Here is a 19,905-nt window from a genome sequence, read left to right on the forward strand (position 1 = left end):
GCAATATTCCTCCGCCGCAGAGCAAAGAGTCCCTCAACCCCCCCCCCCCCCCCACCTTCCCAGGGCGCGGGGGTAGAGGGGGTTTCCAGCCATCCCGCGACATCGAGAACCACACGGCTTGGGTTTTTTTCAAAATGTTGGCCTCTCACTGAGACTCGTTCTGGGATTCGTTCTCGAGGAGGGACCCTTGGGGCGGCAATATCCAGAGGCTGACCGCAGAGCGTGGAAGATATCCCTCCGCAAGGAAACGGGTCCCGGCCGCGAGGCTATAAAAAACGGGTGGCGCGGTGCGACTGTCTTTCCAGTCGGGCGCTGAGCGGCTCTTCGGATCATGTCTGGTGGCTCCGCGGATTATAACAGGTACCGGGTGGTCCACGCAGGGGCGTGGGGGGAGGGCGAGGGCACGGTCGTCGCTGAGCGGTGGCTGCGGCGGAGACGAGTTGGTAGGTGGGCCGGTGTTGGCTTGGGAGGCCCCGCACCCGTGTCCTTCGAGAACCTTCCATGAGCGAAAAGCCCCCCTCCCCCCGCCCCGCCACCCGGGGGAGATGAGACTTTCGTATGGAAACGGGCGGGGTGGGGGAGCTGAGGGTCTTTTGTCTGGACCTAGCGGCTCCAAGTGATGCCCGTTTCTCTGCGGCGTCCGACGGGCTTTAAGGCCGTGGCGCAGCTCGTTTCCCGCGCCTTGCGCCTGTCGGCGGCGTTAAGGGGAGCCGGGTGGGCGCGGGGGCGCGTCTTGGCCGCGCCCGCCCAGCGGTGGCCGGGCCCAGCCGGCCACGGGGGCCCACAGGCGAACCGTTGGCTGGGCCCCGGACAAGGCCGCTCGGCCCGCGTCAATCACCGCGGCTTGCGCAGTGGAAGGGGCGGAGCTCGGCGCGCGGCGCTCTCGCGAGACGGCCCTCGGCGGCGACGGGAGCGCCCGGACGCGGACCGCGGGGGGGGGTTGGCGGCGGGGGAGGGCTGGCGTCCGGGCGGTGCCCGAGGCGGGTGGGGGGGGCGTCCGGTTCGAACCCGGGGCCGGTCGCGGCCGCGAGGTGCGGCGGCGCCCCCGGGGGCTGGAGACGGTTCTAACGCGGGTCTTGTTGCCGGCAGAGAACATGGCGGCCCAGAGGGAATGGACCCCGATGGTGTCATCGAGGTAAGCCGGCGGGCGGGCCGGGGTCCGGCAACGCGGATGCTGCGTGGCGCGGGCCCAGCCCCGCCTCATGCCGCTCTTTTGTCTTTTGTCCCGGCCTGCGCAGAGCAACTGGAATGAGATTGTTGATAACTTTGATGATATGAACTTAAAGGAGTCTCTGCTCCGGGGCATCTACGCTTACGGTTTTGAGAAGCCTTCAGCTATCCAGCAGAGAGCTATTATTCCTTGTATCAAAGGTAAGGAAAACGGCTCGGGGCTGGATCGATTTTTTTTTTTTTAATCGCGGTGCCCTCGTAGAAGGGGGAAAACCCTGGGGGACTGGCACCTTGCTCGTATTCCTTAAAGTGAAATGATGGCAATCATCTTTCGGGACTGATCTGAAATGAAGAGAATACTCATGCTGATCACTTGATTGTTGGGGCATGGTTCATGTTCCAAATGGAATACGTGGTGTGAACTCGAAGTGACGGTTTGGTGTGGGATCGGTAAATGTGTATCCTACTTTTTTTAGGGTATGATGTGATTGCTCAAGCTCAGTCAGGTACTGGCAAGACAGCCACATTTGCTATTTCCATCCTGCAACAGTTGGAGATTGAGTTCAAGGAGACCCAAGCACTAGTATTGGCCCCCACCAGAGAACTGGCTCAACAGGTATTGATAGTGTAGTTAAAAAAAAACTGCTTGCGTGTTGCATAGGTTTCAGGTTTCACAACTGTGAAGAATTGAAAACAGCATAAATTGGTCCTTTCGAGCTCTCCTTTTAACTGTCCATGCATGCAGGGAGTTGATGCTTCAAGTTAGGCGCTGGGTGTGCAGGTATGGTTTGCAGGGTTCTGTAGCTGAAACTTGACGTTTCCTCTTCAGAGTGGACTAGATCTGTCCCCATTAAGTTTCAATGCAGTTGTGCAACATGAAAACTGCAGTGACATGTTATTTGACTGTCTCAGTAGTTTGTGATGCATCTGTTGCATGCTATGTTTTCAAAGCTCATTGCTATACTGGCTTTAAGTAAGCCTTGATAAAACTGTAGGCAGTAAAGCAAAATTAAAGTCACAGATACCCAGAGGGAAAGATAACTTCCCTAATGGCAGAGCTTGTTGAACTATTTACACCTTCACTGACATTGGAAGTTTGGTAGGAAATGTCTTTGTTTCATTAACCTAGCTGATAATGTGGGGCACAAGGATTCCAGGATTGACATAGCACAAGGAAAGAAAGTTACTTGAAGGGAATTTTATTTTGAAGCAGATAAACTCTGCTTTTTTAACAACGTGGAATAGTTTGATGTTATGCATGCATAAAAGCTGTTTGCAAACCAGTTACTTGTCAGTATGCTTCTGAAGTTGAGAGTCTGGAATTGTGCTGAATAGTAATTAAGGCTTTGACTTTCAGATCCAAAAGGTCATTCTGGCACTTGGAGATTATATGGGAGCAACTTGTCATGCATGCATTGGTGGAACCAATGTTCGAAATGAAATGCAAAAACTCCAGGCTGAAGCACCACATATTGTTGTTGGTACACCTGGGAGAGTTTTTGATATGTTAAACAGAAGATACCTTTGTAAGTCTCGCTATTGAATTAGAAGTTTTGTACTGTTTTAAAATACAGCATTCCTGAAAATCTGGAAGTTAATGGTTTAACTTTTTTTTAACAGCTCCAAAATGGATCAAAATGTTTGTTTTGGATGAAGCAGATGAGATGTTGAGCCGGGGGTTTAAGGATCAAATCTACGAGATTTTTCAAAAACTAAATACAAGTATTCAGGTGAGTTTTCAACTCTTAAATTTGAGTTGATGCAGTAACTGTTACAAGTAAATGCAGGAACTGTTACAATACAACTGAAAAGTGTTCTATTGTCGTTCCCCCTGCTTAAAGTAATTGAAGCATACTATCTCTGTCTAGCGCAATTCTGTAGTAGGACAGAGACGCTTGGCCTCAAACATAACTATCTTGAGCATTATTGTGAAAATTGTGCTACTTGCTCAACGGAATTCATTGTTTCTTTGAAGGTTGTGTTGCTTTCTGCCACAATGCCAACTGATGTGTTGGAAGTGACCAAAAAATTTATGAGAGATCCCATTCGAATCCTTGTGAAAAAGGAAGAGTTGACCCTTGAAGGAATCAAACAGTTCTATATTAATGTCGAGAGAGAGGTAATTTGCCTAATCATTAAGCTCGAGAATATAACCAGATACTTTTGCCCTACCTTCTTGTATAAGCACTGTGCTAAAATTGCAGAAACTAGGAGTACATCTTGGTTTTTGCAATAATGCTAGCAGAGTACACACAAGAAGAAAAGTAACTGCACTAGATTGTAAAGACTGGGGTGGACCTCTTTCTTAATGTCCAGTGTCCTTTGTCTTAAGATCTGGTGCAATATGTCATAATTCCAGAGTGAAATTCTGACCAAGAGAACAAGATGGAAAAAGTTTAGAGAATAACCACAACATTCTTTGCTGTAGGAATGGAAGTTGGATACGCTTTGTGACTTGTATGAGACTCTGACGATTACGCAGGCTGTCATTTTTCTCAATACAAGACGCAAGGTGGACTGGCTTACAGAGAAAATGCACGCCAGGGACTTCACAGTTTCTGCTTTGGTAAGAGGTGTATTCTAACCTTGCGATAACAGCGAATTGGGGGGTGGGGAAGGGATATCCATTTTTTAGTTCAAGCAGGATTTAAGACTACAATATAGCTGTGTAAGTGCTGTGTTGTCGTTTCCCCTGCTTAAAATAAAGTTGTTTCTTAACTATACCTGTCTGCTTGACACCTGTAGCAGCCAGGGACGCTTGGTCTCATACATGCTTATAAAATTAAAGTTTACTGAATTCTCTTGAGTCTTCAATTAAGGTCTGTTAATTTGCAGCATGGTGACATGGACCAGAAGGAAAGAGATGTTATCATGAGAGAATTTCGGTCAGGATCAAGCCGTGTTCTGATCACTACTGACTTGTTGGTAAGTTCTCGTTGCTTGCTTTTCATCTACCAAAAGATTCTTCTTTTGGGGAGGTTTTTCAGTAACCTTTGCCAGCTTGAGCTTTTTGGGAGAATAAAGTTGAAGACCACACTCCACAGTGGCTATATCACTCAGCATATAGCTTGCTACTAACTTGTGGCCTACATTAATGACGTAGATAAATTTTTATAATTTAGCATTTGAAATAATCTGTCCAATCTCTCTCAGGCTCGTGGAATTGATGTGCAACAAGTGTCATTAGTTATAAACTATGATCTTCCTACCAATCGTGAAAACTATATTCACAGGTGAGTGAATGCTATCTGTTAATGTGTTGTAAAATGAATTCACTTACTACTTTCTTTACCTTGGTGAAATGGCTATCTCACCGGAGGGAATTAGGGTTAATAAAGATAGTAGTTTGTTTGGAAAGCTGTAATTGTACTCAGGAACACTGGTCATACACAATGGGAAAACAGCTGTAATTGTTAACCAAATTGTGCACTTGTTACAGAGATCAGGTTGTTTTTAGACTTGTTGGTCTTAGTTTATGCTTGAGCTTAGTGATTTGTGTACAAGTTTTCCTGGTGAAGACGGGAGTTTGTCGGTGTCATCTGGTAGCAATTTGAGCAGACCCTGGTTAGTTAATAGTGGCTTTATCCCTAAATAAATTGAATTGTACTTTGTTATATGATGTAAAAAAAGACTTTTTAAAAAATACAGGAGTCGATAGCGGCAGTTGATGACGAGATGGCACTCAGAAACGGCGTTGACGTAATTTAGGACGTGGAATCATAAGCGAAACAGCACACTGTTTGAATAAAGAGCGAGTCGGTATTTATATTTGTTTTTCTTTTGTCATGATTATGTGATATTTTAAGTTGTTCCAGCCAAGGCAATGATTGTTAGCTTGTTAGGTGGTTTGTATTGTCTGGTTTCTATCAGGAAGGTAGAAAGTTGTTTTGGAAGTGTAACACGTTGAGTAAATTTTGTGTTAAACGTGTGAAAACTGAGCAAAAAAGCAGTGATAAGTTTGGGTCACCATACCAAATACTTTTACCTAGTGGAAAAAGTAAGTTCTGGAAAATAGTTAACCTCTTGTAGCATTTGTATTTGCAGTTTACTGTTCCAGAAGTGCGTCGAAATGGATTACATAACTTCTTTTTTTGTTTTATCCCTGGTGTTTACATCTGTCCCAGGCTGACATCTGCTCTTGGCTGGCCCAGTTTGGTATGGGCTTAATTTCACTACCCCAAACACTGTACTGTCATCTGCTTTAAAAAAAATAATGCTCAAGGCAAGACATCCGGACAAATCTCATTTTGCAGCCAGACAAGCCTTTGTTTGAATCCTTTTGGCACTAACTGCAAAGGAAAATTCTTTTCTCTAGATATTGATTAGCAGCAACTAGTGCTCCAATTACAAGCACGCACGAACTATGACCTTGATAAATTAAACAGCAGCTGATGGTTAACAAGTGGATCATCATGTTCAGTAGTTCATGTAACACAATAGATGACATCCTAATTCGTGATTTCTTTTTTTTTCTTTTTTTTTTACACAGAATTGGCAGAGGGGGTCGATTTGGGAGGAAAGGTGTGGCTATAAACTTTGTTACTGAAGAAGACAAGAGGATTCTTCGTGACATTGAGACTTTCTACAATACTACAGTGGAGGAGATGCCAATGAATGTGGCTGACCTTATTTAATTCCTGGGATGAGATATAATTTTTGAATGCAGTGCTCGCTGTTGCTGAATAGGCGATCACAACGTGCATTGTGCTTCTTTCTTTGGGAATATTTGAATCTTGTCTCAATGTTCATAACGGATCAGAAATACAGATTTTGATAGCAAAGCGACTTTAGTCGTGAGCTCTTGTGAGGAAAGCCATTGGCTTATCCTCTAGAGTTAGACTGTTGGGGTTGGGTATAAAAGATGGGGTCTGTAAAATCTTTCTTTCTTAGAAATTTATTTCCTAGTTATGTAGAAATGGTTGTATTAGATGTTCTCTATCATTTAATAATATACTTGTGGACTAAAAGATATAAGTGCTGTATAAAATCAGCCAATTATGTTAAACTAGCATACCTGCCTTTATTGTACTTGTCATTAGCCTCAATAGACAGGCCCTTAAGATTGACCTTTTTTTTTTCTAGGAAGCATTTGAATGCATTTTGTTTTGGTATTGTATTTATTCAATAAAGTATTTAATTAGTGCTAAGTGTGAACTGGACCCTGTTGCTAAGCCCCAGCAAGCAATCATATCTTAGTAGGGTATAACCCCAAGTAAAATTGCCATATTGCACATGTCTTAATGAAGTTTGAATGTTTAATAAATTGTATATTCACTTTAAAATGTGTACTGGTAAATTTATTTCACATACAAAAAATTTAACAATTTTGGGTCAGCTGTTGCATCACAGTAGCACAGAGGCTAATCAGTTGCAAGTGTTCATCAGCACCGTCTGCTAAGCACTTGTCCACTTCCTGAAAAAGAATGAATGACATGAATATATGACAGCCTTAAATATTTTAAAAAGACAATACAAAAAATACTTACAGCAAGTTTTTCAGTTATGACTGACTTCTGCTTATCAGAAAGATCATCTTTTTCTACAACAGCATCATGAAGTTGATTTACCAGCTGAGTTGCTGCATGTCCCTCATTTATTAAATCCTGTAAGGCATATTCAGCACCCCAGTTAAGAAAGCAGGTAGAAAAAAGCTCTATAGTTAACCATACAGTTGGTAGTTAAATTTACCTTCACCGCAGTTTCTAATTTGTCAAATGACCCACTCTGACACACAGCAAATAGGACATCAATAGTGTCTCCCGGTATTACCTAAAAAAGTTAAATTTTTTAAAGAGTATGTTAACTCATACTTTTTTCTTGAAGCCACTTTTTTCTATACAACCCCACAGCTACATGTTTTGTGCAATACCCAGCCATTGCTGTATTGTGTAGTGCAGGATTAAAATGGCTGGAGTGATGCTAGCATGGCAGGTAGGGTGTTTTTGCCTTGCACATGGTCAGCCTGGGTTCCCAGCATCCCATATGGTCCCCCCAAGGATCACCAAGAGTAACTTGCCCTGTGCATTATTGGGTGTGGCGTCCCCCTCCCCCCCAATTTACCTATTACCACATATACTAGGAGAGGTCCCTGACATTATTACTGCCTATGGCCCAAACCACACCAACCAATTTTAAAATACTTAAGGGCAATTTTTCTCTATTACGGCAGTGCAAAAGGAGACTTAACGAGTTGATTATTTTTTAGGATTTAGGCTTTTCAAGATGAAATGTGGCATGAGTGTCAGAAATGTGCTTTGTTAGCCCACAAACAACTATAGGGGTCAAAGAGCAACTTTTGCTTGCAGTTGACCCCTACTACCACATGGTCACCTGAGCATCTCCGAGATGCCAGCACCATTGACCCCTCCACTCTCCAGCACACTAGGGTGGCCTCGGTAATCCCTGTAGGGACTTGACTTTGAATTGCTGGCTTAAGAGAGACCCCAAAAGAAGCCCCTGGGACTCCTGACCATCACATGGGCACTGACCCGCTCCACCACTCACCCACACAACAAACCAGGTGTGTCTATTATGTGAGTTGAGAGAAATGACCAGAGGTCGATTTAATAATGGTGAATGAATGGAACTACAACTAGAGTGAGTGTCTTTAATTTGATTGACAGGAGTATTCTAAACCAGCAACCAAGGTAGTTAAAACCAGTGATTTTCACCTATCTACACCACAGGCACTGCAGTTGAAAGAATAATACCTAGTGATCTTACCCCAGCAATGTCTGTGATCACCTTCTCTGTAACCTCTTTCCCACCTGTTAATCGAGTAGCACTTTGAAGAAATGTAATGGCCTTTCTTAAGTCTCCTTCTGATACTTTAACAAGATAGGTTATTCCCTGGAAAAGGAAAAAAAGGCTTTAAAAAAAATCCACAAACAAATGCGAAACCTAGTTAAAACTTTCCTACTTTTAATGAAGTAACTTTTGAGTGGCAGAAATCAGAGACAGCACAAGAGACCTGCCTCAGAAATTCACAGAAACAGATGTTCCATACTCATACTATTTTGATTATATAATTTCTCAAATTATGATTGTATTCTTCTCGAATAAGGTCTATATATCCTATGATATTACCAGAATTATATCATACCGCTAGATAATAAGAGTATCCTGCCCGCACGACAGAGTCTGGCAAACTCCCCGTGGCGTATTTGATATGCCAAAACCCAGTAACAATGATGGGTCTCATTCTCCTGACCCTGAAAGAGCCTCCAATGTGGCACTTTCTAAAACTTCAGGGCTAGGACGAAGGAGAAGTTACTGGTGCCGGCTTGAGGAAATCGATGAACAATGGGATGACAGTGATAACAGTGATACAGTGATCGTACCACATTGGTTTCTGAAGTAGAATATTTGCTAGAGTAATATCTTTGCACAGATTTGCTGTTGTAGAATTTAAATTATACGTATGGGGCTGGAGTGATAGCACAGCGGGTAGGGCATTTGCCTTGCATGCGGCCGACCCGGGCTCAATTCCCAGCATCCCATTTGGTCACCCAGCACTGCCAGGGATAATTCCTGAGTGCAGAGCCAGGAGTAACCCTGAGCATTGCCGGGTGTGACCCAAAAAGCAAAAAAGGAAAAAAAAAATTATACGTATAACTCTGCCCTAGTTTGGGAGCTCTGAAATTGAAGTAACAAATAACTGACTCAGGGTATCCTCATATGCATTTGTTAAAGGAATTAATAATTACAACAATTTAATAATAATTACCTCATTGCTAATTTTGACATGTTCTTTATCAGCAATGTCTAGTAATCGCTGCTGTTGAATTTTATCTGAGAGAGGTTTGAAGCGAAATTTAGAGCATCTAGAGGTCAAGGGTTCAATTATTCTGTAAAACATTGGAAAAGGACAGTTGGTATCTAAAGAATCTCCCCAAATAACTAATTTTTATCAAAAAACATTTTTGATGTAGTTAATACATTAATACAGTTTAAAAATCTCTCCCCCCCCTTCCTGGGGTTGGAGAGATAGCACAGTTGGTAGGGCGTTTGCCTTGCACGCGGCCGACCCGGGTTCGATTCCCAGCATCCCATACGGTCCCCTGAGCACTGCCAGGAGTAACTCCTGAGTGCAGAGCCGGAGTAACCCCTGTACATCGCTGGGTGTGACCCCCCAATAAAAATCCCCCCCCTTCTTAAATTAGGCCACCTTGATTCTACCTTAGGACAATAAACATACCGACTGACATAGTTACAGATGAGACAGAATCGTGTGGTTTTAGACTCTTTCTCCATGGTTCTTCTTAAAGCTGCTTGAGCAGCTGAGGTCATGGAATCTGCTTCATCCAGAATCACAATTTTAAAAGGAGGACATGGCTTCCCACTGATTCAAAGAAATACACAGGAGTCTTAATTCATATGAAATCTCACTTAAAAACATTATTGTCAAGGCTCCCATTGAGTGATCTTTCTGGTCCTCAGATATAAAATTTATATGCATGGTTAAGCTGAGGTGGATATGAAAATACAGTCATTCACCTTCTATAAATATGAGTGCCCTTATAAAATTTTGATATAGATCAGATACCAAAAATTTAATAGTGGAAGTAAATTCCATTAGGAGTATACACACCCTTATTTAAGGGCAGTTATATTTTAATTATTAACACTTTCTCTTTAAGAGCATTTTAGTTTTGTTCTAAAAAAAATTTTTTTTTGGCCACACCTGGCAGTGTTCAGGGGTTACTAGATCCCTACTGTGACCAGGGATCATTCTTGGAGGGCTCAGGGGACCATAGGTGGTGCTGGGCCTGAACCTGGGTCAACTGCATGCAAGGCAAGTGCCCTACAAGCTGTAATTAGGCCTGAACATCTCAGTTTGGGCAAGAACTTACATGATTATGAAATATACACAATATCTGACCCAGCTATCTAATTGATTACTATTTCTTAGATAAAATTATCAGTTATAAAAACCTTGAACAAGGGCTGGAGCAACAGCATAGCGGGTAGTGTTTGTCTTGCACGCGGCTGATCTGGGTTCAATTCCCAGCATCCTATATGGTCCCCTGAGCACTGCCAAGTATAATTCCTGAGTGCAGAGCCAGAGCAACATCTGTGCATTGCCGGGTGTGACCCAAACAGAGAAAAAAAACCCCTGAACAGTAAATAAATTTAAACTAGTTATTAGATATTAAATATAATTTCTGTGCTTAAAAAACTGAAATAGATTGAAATGTGATCTAGGGGCTGGAGCTATAGTATAGTGGGTTGGGTGCTTGCTGTGCAAGTGGCCAACCCAGGTCAGATCCCCAACATCCCACTGTGGTCCAAAGAACCCCTCAGGAAGAACCCTGTGCAGGACCAGAACTCCTGAGCACCACTGGGTATGAACCCAAAATAAAACAACAAAAGTGATCTAACAGAAAAAGAAGCTAGACATTTGGCAGAAGCATGTACTTTTATGAATTATGTAAAAATGTTTAATTTTTGCTTTATTACTTTTATAATACTGTCAAAGATAGGGTTCATGCATATAACATTCCAGTATTACAGCCCTTACCCATGTGTTCATTTCACTCCACCATCGTCCCCAGAGTCCTCAACACTCTCTTTCCAGCCATGTACTTTTAAACAAATACAATGACAGACTACAGAGAAAAGAAGGTGAGCTTACTTACTCTGTACGGCTTCCTGACACAGTTAACTGAGCAAAATTCTTCACCTTCTCTCTAACTACTTGTATTCCACGTTCATCAGATGCATTTAACTCAAGAACTCTTAATCGAAAAAGCTCAGGCCTGTGTCAAAATGAAACAAAGTTAAAAAACTGCCTAAGAACAATATGGATAAAATGTTGACAACCACTCCAGTATTTTTTTTATCCTTGTTTGAGGGCAACACCCAGACTCCTCAGGAGTGAACCATGGCTGTGCTTGGGGTGGACCTTACCAAGTTGCATGAAAGGCAAGCCTGTCCTCCCTCGCTCCCTCCCTCCCTCCCTCCCATCACACCTGGCAATGCTCAGGGGTTATTCCTGGCTCTGCACTCAGAAATTTCTCCTGATGGTGCTCAGGGGACCATATGGGATGCTGGGGATTGAACCCAGGTCTACTACATGCAAGGCAAACGCCCTACTCATTGTACTACTGCTCTGGCCCCACTCCTTAGCCTTTGTTTACTAACTCTCCAGCCCTGTATTCCTCTTTTTAGGGTAACATGAAGTTAACACTTTGGCTTTGTTCCAACCATTAAGGGAAAAAAAAGGTAGATGCTACTACATAATAAAAATATAAATTTAAATCAATTTTCTATGCAGGAGTCTATCAGTCACCTTGTCACCACAAGCACTGTAAATACCATTTTAATAGCTACCTGACTCAAAAAAAAAAAAAGCTACCTGACTCTACCTTATAATTGTTACCATTTTAAACAATGTTGCAGTATAGTAAATTTAGTTTTTTATTATTATTTTTTTCTTTTGGGGTCACACCTGGTGATGCTCAGGGGTTACTCCTGGCTCTGCACTCAGGAATTACTCCTGGGGCACTAGGGGACCATATGGGATGCTGCAGATCGAAACTGGGTCATGTACAAGGAAAACACCCTACCTGTTGTACTATTGCTCCTGGCCCCAAGTATAGTATATTTTGAATTATTTCCATAGGGTAGTTAGCTGTAAGGATTATTCTGGGAATCTGAAATGGTTTAAGTGAGTCAGGGAGATGGCTTGGCAGTAGAAGATTTGTCTTGCATGTGTGAGGCCCTGGGTTTGATCCTGGCACTATAAAAAAACAAGTGGTATAAATTTTTTTTTGTTTTTAATACCACAACGTGGTGGTACTAGGGGCTGAAACTGAGGCTCCAGTACTCTGGCCCTCTAAGCCATCTTCTTGGTCCTAAAAATAGTCCTTATAAAAGTAGCTCACTGTAAAAAAATATGAGAAAACAAAAGAACATAAAAACAACTGGCATACTCTGCCAAAGCACTGTTTCAAGTTTCTTTCTGGTCGTTGTTTTTATAAATTTATGACAGAACATTGTGCTGGAAAGATAGTGCAGGAGTCAAGATACTTGCCTTTTATGTAGCGAACCTCTTTTGATCTCTGGCACTGCATGATCTCCCCAGAACCGCCAGGAATGACCCCTAAATACTGCCAGGTATGACCCGAAATAACAAAAATAATTTTTTGGTTTTTATGGGCCATACCCTGTGGTGCTCAGGACTGACTCTTGGCAGGTTCAGAGAACCATATGGGGTGCCGGGGATCAAACTTGGGTCAATCACTGCAAGGCAAACACCCTATCTACTATACTATCACTTTTGCACGGACCACAAAAAAAGAATTATAAAAAGGCACGTATAATTTAGGCTGGGGAGATGGCTCAAAGGGTTGGAACACATGCTTTGCACGCGGACGCCCAGGAGTTGATCCCTGGTGCCACAAGGGACCCTGAGAATTATCTAGAGTGGCTCCTAAACACTGAGCTGGGAATAGGTGTGGATCCTTGCAAAAGAGGAAAGTTATGTAACTTGGAATGACCTTTTCTAGAATAATAATGAACTTCTTAAAAATTTCATTATAGGACTTGGCTTTCTCTGCGTACACGCCCCAGGAGTCCTCTAGGACCCTGGGACGCTCACCATCACTGAGCCTCTTCCTGTTCGTCCCCAATTCTGTGCCTGTCTCCTTCCTCCCCAGGTTGCACCCCCTCCCCAACCAGGTACCTGTAGGGGGTGTGGCCTTGTCAGAAGTGGGTGTGGCTTCTGTAGAAGTGGGCGGGCCGCTGCTACCAGCACCAGGTAATCTGCTATGACCCAGCAATCTCAAGTAATATCTCAGTGTCCATACCGCCATACGAACATGAAGAAACAACGCAAATCCCTACCACGTGGGGAGTATGATGAGTCCAGAAGCCTCAGTAGGTGCTACTCACCTAAGGGGACCTCTCTGAGAAATAATTCAAATATAGAGACTGGAGCAATAGCACAGCGGATAGGGCGTTTGCCTTGCATGCAGCCGACCTAGGTTCGATTCCCAGCATCCCATATGGTCCCCTGAGCACCGCCAGGAGTAATTCCTGAGTGCACGAACCAGTTGTAACTCCTGTGCATCGCCGGGTCGGGTGTGACCCAAAAAGCAAAAAAAAAAAAAAAAAATCAGATATGAAGTAATCAAGGTACTCAATGAAACAGACAGATATCCAGTAAATTGAAGGAGGACATAAAAGAAACAATGGATCGGATAATTGAGAAAACCCAGGAAGAAATGAGAGCAGAAATTGGAAAGCTACGCACAGAAATGTCACGAATCAAGATTCCCTAGATGAAATAAAAAACTAAGTCTGTGCCCTCAACAGTAGAATGGCCACAGCTGAAGACAGAATCAGTGAGCTGGAAGATCAGTTGCACCAAACCAATAGGCAAGAACAAACAATGGCAAGAGACCTCAAAATAGCTCAAGGGCGAATCAGAGTCCTAGGAGATGATTCCAAGAGGAACAACATTAGAAACCTTGGAGTAGAGGAAGGTCAGGGAAACAATCCCAATGAAAAAGCCATGGTTAAACAAATCATTGCTTAAAAGTTCCCAGAGCTGGACAATGCAGTCATTTAGATTCAAGGAGACTAAAGGGTTCCAGCTAAAAGAGACCCTAACAAAAACACTCCAAAACGTATCATAGTTAGAATGATGGATGCCGTGGACAGAGACAAAATACTGCAAGCAGCAAGGTCAAAGAAGGAAATCACATACAAAGGAGCATCCCTTAGATTCACAGCAGACCTATCAGAGGAAACCCTCCAAGCCCAAAGGCAATGGTGGGATATAGTGAAAAAACTCACTAAAATGAACACTTCACCATGAATACTCTATCCGGCTAAACTCTCACTCAAACTCAAAGGAATGGTACACTATTTTTCTGGATAAACAGCAGCTCAGGAACTTCATAGACTCAAAACCAAACCTAAAAGAAGGGCTAAAGGAGCTACTAGAGCAATAGTACAGGGGGGTAAGGCTCTTGCATTACATGAGGTCAACCCAGATAGATCCCCAGCACCGCAAATGGTCCCCCAAGCACTGCCATGAGTAATTACTGAGTGCAGATCCAGGAGTGACTCCTGAGCATTGCTGGGTGTGGCCCAATCCCCTTGCTCCCATCTCCACCCCCCCAAAAAAACCATGTTTCTCAAGGAGAAAGTGGGGGGAGGGGAGAGTATCTGGGGTCTCCAGTGGCGGGATGTGGACAATCATAGAGGAAACGCAGCTGTAACATCATATACCCAAAACCCTACTGTCAACAACTTTGTAAATTATAGTGCCTTAATTTAAAAAAAAATAAAAAGGAAAGTTATATAAGATGAGGGTAAGCTCATTTACTGGAAAGATATGAACGAAAAGGTACTAATTTAAAAATTTAGAAATGAAAACAAACAACACATTCAGTAAAGCCAAATGCAAACTTTTAGAGAAAGGACGTCAAGTGCAAACTTTTACAGAAAGTAAACTTTTAGAAAATAAGCCTTTTAGAGATTTGTACCAAATCTCTTGGTTCCAGTATGCTCTTTTCACTTACCCAAAAAGTTCCCTAGCGGCTGCCAAAATAGTGGATGTTTTTCCAGTTCCAGGTGGCCCATAAAATAAAAGATTAGGGAGCTGTGGGGAAAAAAAATTATTTTTTAAATGTGTATTCTGGCATAAACAGATGAAAGTGTGATGATTAAAAATGTGTATGAGTGAGCACAATGTTTCCATAATAGAAGAGGGCATGAAAATGTATATATACTCATTTCTTAATATAACTGATGAATAGTTAACAGTTCTAATTCTTATTTTTTCACATAGTACTATGACTTTTTTCTCTCCACACACACATGAAAAAGAGATCTTTCTAATATCTAAAGGTCAATCAATATTCATAATTGCTTTATAAACAATTCACTAAGGCAGAGTTTTCAAAACTGAATTGGAAATTTCTTTTGGGCAGAGGGAGGCCAGGAAGAAAATGAAGAAGAGGTACATTCTGTGTTGGGTTTACTCCTGGCCCTCCTCTCAGGGATCACTTCTGATGATGCTTGGAGACCACATGGGATGCCAGGGAACAAATCTGTGTTGGCTGCATGCAAGGCAAGCAAGCACCCTACCTACTATACTACCTCTCCAGCCCCAGAAAATTCTTATTTTTAAGGGGACTACCAAGTTTCCTTTAATATTCTTCCTGAAGGTTGGTAAGCTTTTAAAAATATTTTATTCACTGAGTTCCTATGGGCTCTAGCAATAGCACAGCGGTAGGGCATTTGCCTTGCACGCAGCTGGCCTGGCCAAGCCAGGTTCGATTCCTCTGACCCTCTGAGAGCCCAGCAAACTACCGACAGTATCTCGCCGGCACGGCAAAGCCTCGCAAGCTCCCCGTGATGTACTGGATATGCCAAACACAGTAACAACAAGTCTCACAATGGAGACGTTACTGGGCCCGCTCGAGCGAATCGATGAACAACGGGAGGACAGTGCTACAGTGCAAGTTCCTATAAATGCAGGCTAGTGATGTAAGGTATCTTGAAGATGAAATAAAAAGAAATAAAAAGGAAGCTATAGTCTTAACTAGGCTGGTCTTTGAGTTATTTTTCTGCCTCCTAATTCCTACTGCATTGTAAGTTAGATGCTTTCCCTCACCACCCATCTAAAGTGAGTCTCCTTGCTATTTTTCTCATCAGTCTTCGTTGAACTTTATTCAATCTGCAGTTACTATTTGATCTGCATTTACTATTTGTTTGAGTAGCTGGGTTTAACTGTAGATTAGCTGCCCATAAGAAGGCCAAGAACTTAATTTGTTTTCATATCTGTTATTCAGCAGCTTGTACAGTACTCAATACACACCAAATAAATCAGCAAACATATAAATGTGTATCTACTACAGCTGTATTGTTATGCTTTAAGATACAAAGTATCTGGAGAGAGTTCAGGAGGTAAGGGACTTGCCCTGCATGCAAGCATGCATGGGGGGGGGGGGGAGGGGAGGGAAAAAGAGGGGGGGAAAGTCCCTGCCATCGAGGCAGGTGAGTATGTAGCGGGGAGGGTAGGGAAACTGGGGACATCGGTGGTGGGAAATGTACACTGGTGAAGGGAAGGGTGTTGGGACACTATAGTTGGACACTGTCTGAAACCGAATCAGGGACAACTTTGTAACTGTGTATCTCGCTGTAATTAAAAATCAAGCAAACAAAAAAACTCATTCCCTTTCCTGAAAACCTAGGGAGCTGAAAAAAAAAAAAAACCCAAACCAAAAAACCAACAATAAAGCACCTAGGGAACTGGCCATTGGCATGTGTGTTCTCAGCCTCCTCATGCCAAAGACAAGCTACTGAAAGGCCTGACGGGGCCATGAAAACACTGTGAGCTTATTTCCATCCCCCTCCAGTCCTGGTCTGAATCTTTTCTGGAAAGGGAACGAACAGGTGAGGTGGTAGTCAATCCGGTAACATTAAAAATCTTGACTTAGGCCCACCTTACCTGCTGTACTATCTCTCTGGCCCAGGGTTTGCCGAACTAAATCACCCAGTGTACCAATTAGTTATTTCATATATATTACCAGATGACTACTGTATATACAGCATTGAATTTAATGGGAGAAGAAAGTTGTATAAGAAGAGGGTAAACAGTTTTTAATCTCCCAACGTCATTAAATGTCATTTGCTACTCACATCAGCTCCTTCTAAAGATTTTTTCAGCACTGCAACTACTTCTTCCTGGAAAGCAACTTCATCCACACATTTTGGGCGACTGAGGAAAAAAAAAGAGATACCACTCTATTACAATATTTATCACTGTAGCCACGTAAAGTATTCAAATATCCCTCCTGCTAAACTAGCTGTAATTATCATAGATTAAAACAAAATGAGAATTTCAAAAAGGAAAAACTTTTTTTTGTTCTCTTTTTTTCACTACACCCTGTGTGGAATCACTATTTCTCTGGTAATACAGCATGGATTTGGCCAGACTGTCCTGTCTCTCTAGTCTGGCGAATACCAAATTCTTTCATCATTTTACTACACATAAAATGCAGACTTATTAATTTTGAGGATTAACACAATGTATTTTTTAATGATTTAAGTGGAGCTGGAACCAATTTATTTGTCCATTTAATTAATAAAAGGCACACTTCTTCTGGTGCTCAGAGGTCATTCCTGGAGGTGTTTTACAGGGGCTATATGGTACTTTAGCAAACCGAGGCCTCTGGTATACAAAGCATGCTCTCTGGAACTTTGAGCCATCTCCCGAGTCTATAGGAGTAAATTTATACACCAACCCAAGATGAGGCTTTTTGTTTAGTTAACTAAGCAAAAGGTCTTCTCTGATCCCCATTTTCTTTAATTACCTAGGCCAATGCCAAGCAAGAATTTTACGACAGATAATTTCTAAAAAAACCTGTGTATGTTACAAATCAGGGTCTCCTATTTAAATGCCTGCAAGTAACAAGAGTGAAGGTGGCAGAGTGTAAGGCAAGGATAATATGGAATATGATGGACTGAAGAACAAATGACCTTTCAAAATGATAAGCAGTATTCATGTCTGTCATCAGGAGACAATCTGTGCCTACTATTACACAATCTTCTGGAAAGCTAAAACACCTAGGATTTTGGTCTTGTAAAATTTTTATATAGGGCCAGAGTGATAGTACAGAAGGCAAGGCACTTGTTTACTCTCATTGGACCTGGGTTCAGTCCCCAGTACCACATATGGTCCCCTAAGCACTATCAGGAGTGATCACTGAGCCCAGAAGCAGGATTAAGCCCTGAGCACTGTTGGGTATGGACCCCAAACAAAAAAATAATTAAAAAATTTTATGTCAAACCTCTCATTTAAAAAAAAAACTGTAGTGCTAAGTAAAACATGAGCATCTTATTTGGTTTAATTATCTGCAAATTCTTGGTAATAACATTCATATTTATAGTGCTAGAACTGCTTGACATATTTGATTTATTTTTTAGCTGACTGAAATTTTACTGCCAAAGTGCTATTTTCTTTGTGAAAAATAGATAAGCAAACCAAAGGGAACTAAAGTCTTTGGACTTTAGTAGAACACCAACCAAGAACTAGAGCCAGCTTATGGAAACTTTCCTTTGTGGTCCTTTCCCAACTTCTAAACCCAAGAACTTAGTTATAATGCTTTTAGTTCATCTATAAGAGAAGCAAATTAGATCATTCCATGGTACATGATTATATGACTTAACTCTGATTTTTCAGGACAGCATCTGAATAAAACAAACTATTCCACAATGGGATCAAGATGAGTTAGGGAAGTAACTTATTATTTCAACAAAAATACAAGTGTCCTTACTATTTCTCCACCCACGGAACAGGTTTAACCTTCTTGTTCTCTCCACTGCTTCCTGCAGTGGCAGCGACTCCTCGGTCCTTGGTTGGTGGTGGTTTAGTGCTGATAGAGGCACCTTTTAGAAATGCCTGCATGGTTACTTCCTCCTGATCAGGTGCATGAAAGAAAAAGAAAAACTCTTGAAAACAGTGAAGTTCAGTCCGAAAACACAATCTTGTACTAAACAAGAAAATACTGGCCCGAAAGATGGTACAGCGGGTAAAGCACTTGCTGTGCAACGTGGCTGACCGTGGTTTGATTCCAGCACTCCATTATGGTCCTTGGAGCCTGCCAGGAGTTAAGTCCTGAACACTGGACTGTGTGGCAAGAACTAGCATACTCCGACTTCACTGTACTGACGGATACAGGATATAAAATAGGGGCAATAGCTGCAAAGTGAACCTAATTACTATTGTTTGGGCCGCATCTGGAAGTTCTCAGGGATCACTCCTAGAGGGGATTCGGGGGAACACCTAGGATGCTGAAGATGGGAGAAGCACCCTACGATCTGTAGGCTCTGCTCCAGTCCAAGATAAGGTTTTTGTTTTATTTATTCGTTTATTTATTGTGTCACACCCAGCGATGCATACGAACTACTCCTGCCTCTGCACTAAGGAATTACCCCTGGCGGTGCTCAAGGGACCATATGGGGTGCTGGGAATCGAACCCGCGTACAAGGCAAACGTTCTACCGGCGGTGCTATTTGCTCTAGCCTCAAGATCAGGTTTTAAATGTCACCGTATTTGCTTCATCCCTGCCTGGGGCTGCTGAACTAAAAGGTGCAGAGTACGATTCAGCTCCCCATTCCACCAAGGTTTGTAGATCGGGGTGGGAGGTTAGGCTGGAGCTGCAGCGTGGACAACCATGCGCCCTCCTCCCAATGTGCAATAAAGAAACAGACACACAGACACAAACAAACGGGACCTCTGGGACCCCTGGGGTGGGTGCAGGGCTGGAGGGGGCGAAGGCAAGGCCCGTTTTTTCTCCGGCTGGTCACCTGTTATCTCCAGCTCCCGCGGCGCGTTCCCCGCGCCCCTGCCGGAACTGTCAGCCGCTCGTCTCCGGAGCGAGGACGTCGCCGGCTAGTTGCCGGGGTTTGCAGGGAAAGGGAACCGGGAAGCCCGAACCCCGCCAGCCAGCCCGGAGGTGCCGGTTCCCGCCACAGAGTTGCCGGGGCGGGAGCGTGCGGCGCGTAGTGCGTCACTTCCGGCGCGCCGCAAGCCCCTCCCCCCCTGCGGAGACGTAGGCCCCGCTGGGGTGCGGTCCCGTAGAGGAGGTAGCGGACTTTTTTTGCTTTTTGGGTCACAGCAGGCTTTGCACAGGGGTTCCTCCTGGCGGTGCTCGGGGTACCCTATGGGATGCTGGGAATCGAACCCGGGTCCGCCCGTGCGAGGCAAACGCCCTA

The 19,905-nt window shown here is 43.2% G+C and overlaps 2 protein-coding genes and 5 non-coding genes across 8 annotated transcripts; 6 read left to right on the forward strand and 1 right to left on the reverse strand.

Moving 5' to 3' along the window:
* Positions 1 to 242: 242 nt before the first annotated feature.
* EIF4A2 (eukaryotic translation initiation factor 4A2) lies at positions 243 to 6,312 on the forward strand. Its single transcript, XM_056121135.1, has 11 exons — positions 243 to 360; positions 1,090 to 1,135; positions 1,239 to 1,371; positions 1,647 to 1,786; positions 2,528 to 2,696; positions 2,791 to 2,900; positions 3,146 to 3,289; positions 3,599 to 3,736; positions 4,006 to 4,095; positions 4,324 to 4,403; positions 5,660 to 6,312. The coding sequence occupies exons 1-11, from the start codon at positions 332 to 334 to the stop codon at positions 5,802 to 5,804; spliced, it is 1,224 nt and encodes a 407-aa protein (XP_055977110.1). The 5' UTR covers positions 243 to 331; the 3' UTR covers positions 5,805 to 6,312.
* LOC130030909 (small nucleolar RNA SNORD2) lies at positions 1,478 to 1,545 on the forward strand. The gene has a single exon (XR_008793568.1). It is a non-coding gene; the product is annotated as a small nucleolar RNA SNORD2 (small nucleolar RNA).
* Positions 2,952 to 3,079, forward strand: LOC130030854 (small nucleolar RNA SNORA63). The gene has a single exon (XR_008793528.1). It is a non-coding gene; the product is annotated as a small nucleolar RNA SNORA63 (small nucleolar RNA).
* LOC130030907 (small nucleolar RNA SNORA81) lies at positions 3,341 to 3,518 on the forward strand. Its single transcript, XR_008793566.1, has one exon. It is a non-coding gene; the product is annotated as a small nucleolar RNA SNORA81 (small nucleolar RNA).
* On the forward strand, positions 3,809 to 3,942 carry LOC130030853 (small nucleolar RNA SNORA63). Its single transcript, XR_008793527.1, has one exon. It is a non-coding gene; the product is annotated as a small nucleolar RNA SNORA63 (small nucleolar RNA).
* Positions 4,122 to 4,263, forward strand: LOC130030874 (small nucleolar RNA SNORA4). Its single transcript, XR_008793541.1, has one exon. It is a non-coding gene; the product is annotated as a small nucleolar RNA SNORA4 (small nucleolar RNA).
* RFC4 (replication factor C subunit 4) lies at positions 6,212 to 19,647 on the reverse strand. 2 transcript variants are annotated; one of them, XM_056121136.1, is made up of 11 exons: positions 19,498 to 19,647; positions 18,465 to 18,607; positions 16,828 to 16,906; positions 14,703 to 14,782; positions 10,809 to 10,928; positions 9,368 to 9,511; positions 8,897 to 9,017; positions 7,894 to 8,019; positions 6,859 to 6,939; positions 6,657 to 6,773; positions 6,212 to 6,583 (listed from the first exon to the last, which is right to left on the reverse strand). In XM_056121136.1, the coding sequence occupies exons 2-11, from the start codon at positions 18,593 to 18,595 to the stop codon at positions 6,488 to 6,490; spliced, it is 1,095 nt and encodes a 364-aa protein (XP_055977111.1). In that variant the 5' UTR covers positions 18,596 to 18,607; positions 19,498 to 19,647; the 3' UTR covers positions 6,212 to 6,487. The 2 variants fall into 2 exon arrangements, with proteins under 2 accessions (XP_055977111.1, XP_055977112.1); XM_056121137.1 differs by lacking the exon at positions 10,809 to 10,928.
* Positions 19,648 to 19,905: the final 258 nt, after the last annotated feature.

This window comes from Sorex fumeus, unplaced genomic scaffold (assembly GCF_029834395.1).
Source record: "Sorex fumeus unplaced genomic scaffold, SorFum_2.1 ptg000044l, whole genome shotgun sequence".
NCBI lineage: Eukaryota > Metazoa > Chordata > Mammalia > Eulipotyphla > Soricidae > Sorex > Sorex fumeus.

What these genes read in the sequence shown, in the direction of transcription:
- EIF4A2 (XM_056121135.1), top strand. Translation starts at nt 332, where the DNA reads ATGTCTGGTGGCTCCGCGGATTATAACAG. An exon ending in AACTAAATACAAGTATTCAG is followed by an intron (nt 2,901 to 3,145) that starts GTGAGTTTTCAA and finishes GTTTCTTTGAAG; the next exon opens with GTTGTGTTGCTTTCTGCCAC. An exon ending in CGTGAAAACTATATTCACAG is followed by an intron (nt 4,404 to 5,659) that starts GTGAGTGAATGC and finishes TTTTTTACACAG; the next exon opens with AATTGGCAGAGGGGGTCGAT.
- RFC4 (XM_056121136.1), bottom strand. Translation starts at nt 18,595, where the DNA reads ATGCAGGCATTTCTAAAAGGTGCCTCTATCAGCACTAAACCACCACCA. An exon ending in GTTCCGTGGGTGGAGAAATA is followed by an intron (nt 16,907 to 18,464) that starts GTAAGGACACTT and finishes TTTTTTCCTCAG; the next exon opens with TCGCCCAAAATGTGTGGATG. An exon ending in AATCTTTAGAAGGAGCTGAT is followed by an intron (nt 14,783 to 16,827) that starts GTGAGTAGCAAA and finishes TTTTCCCCACAG; the next exon opens with CTCCCTAATCTTTTATTTTA.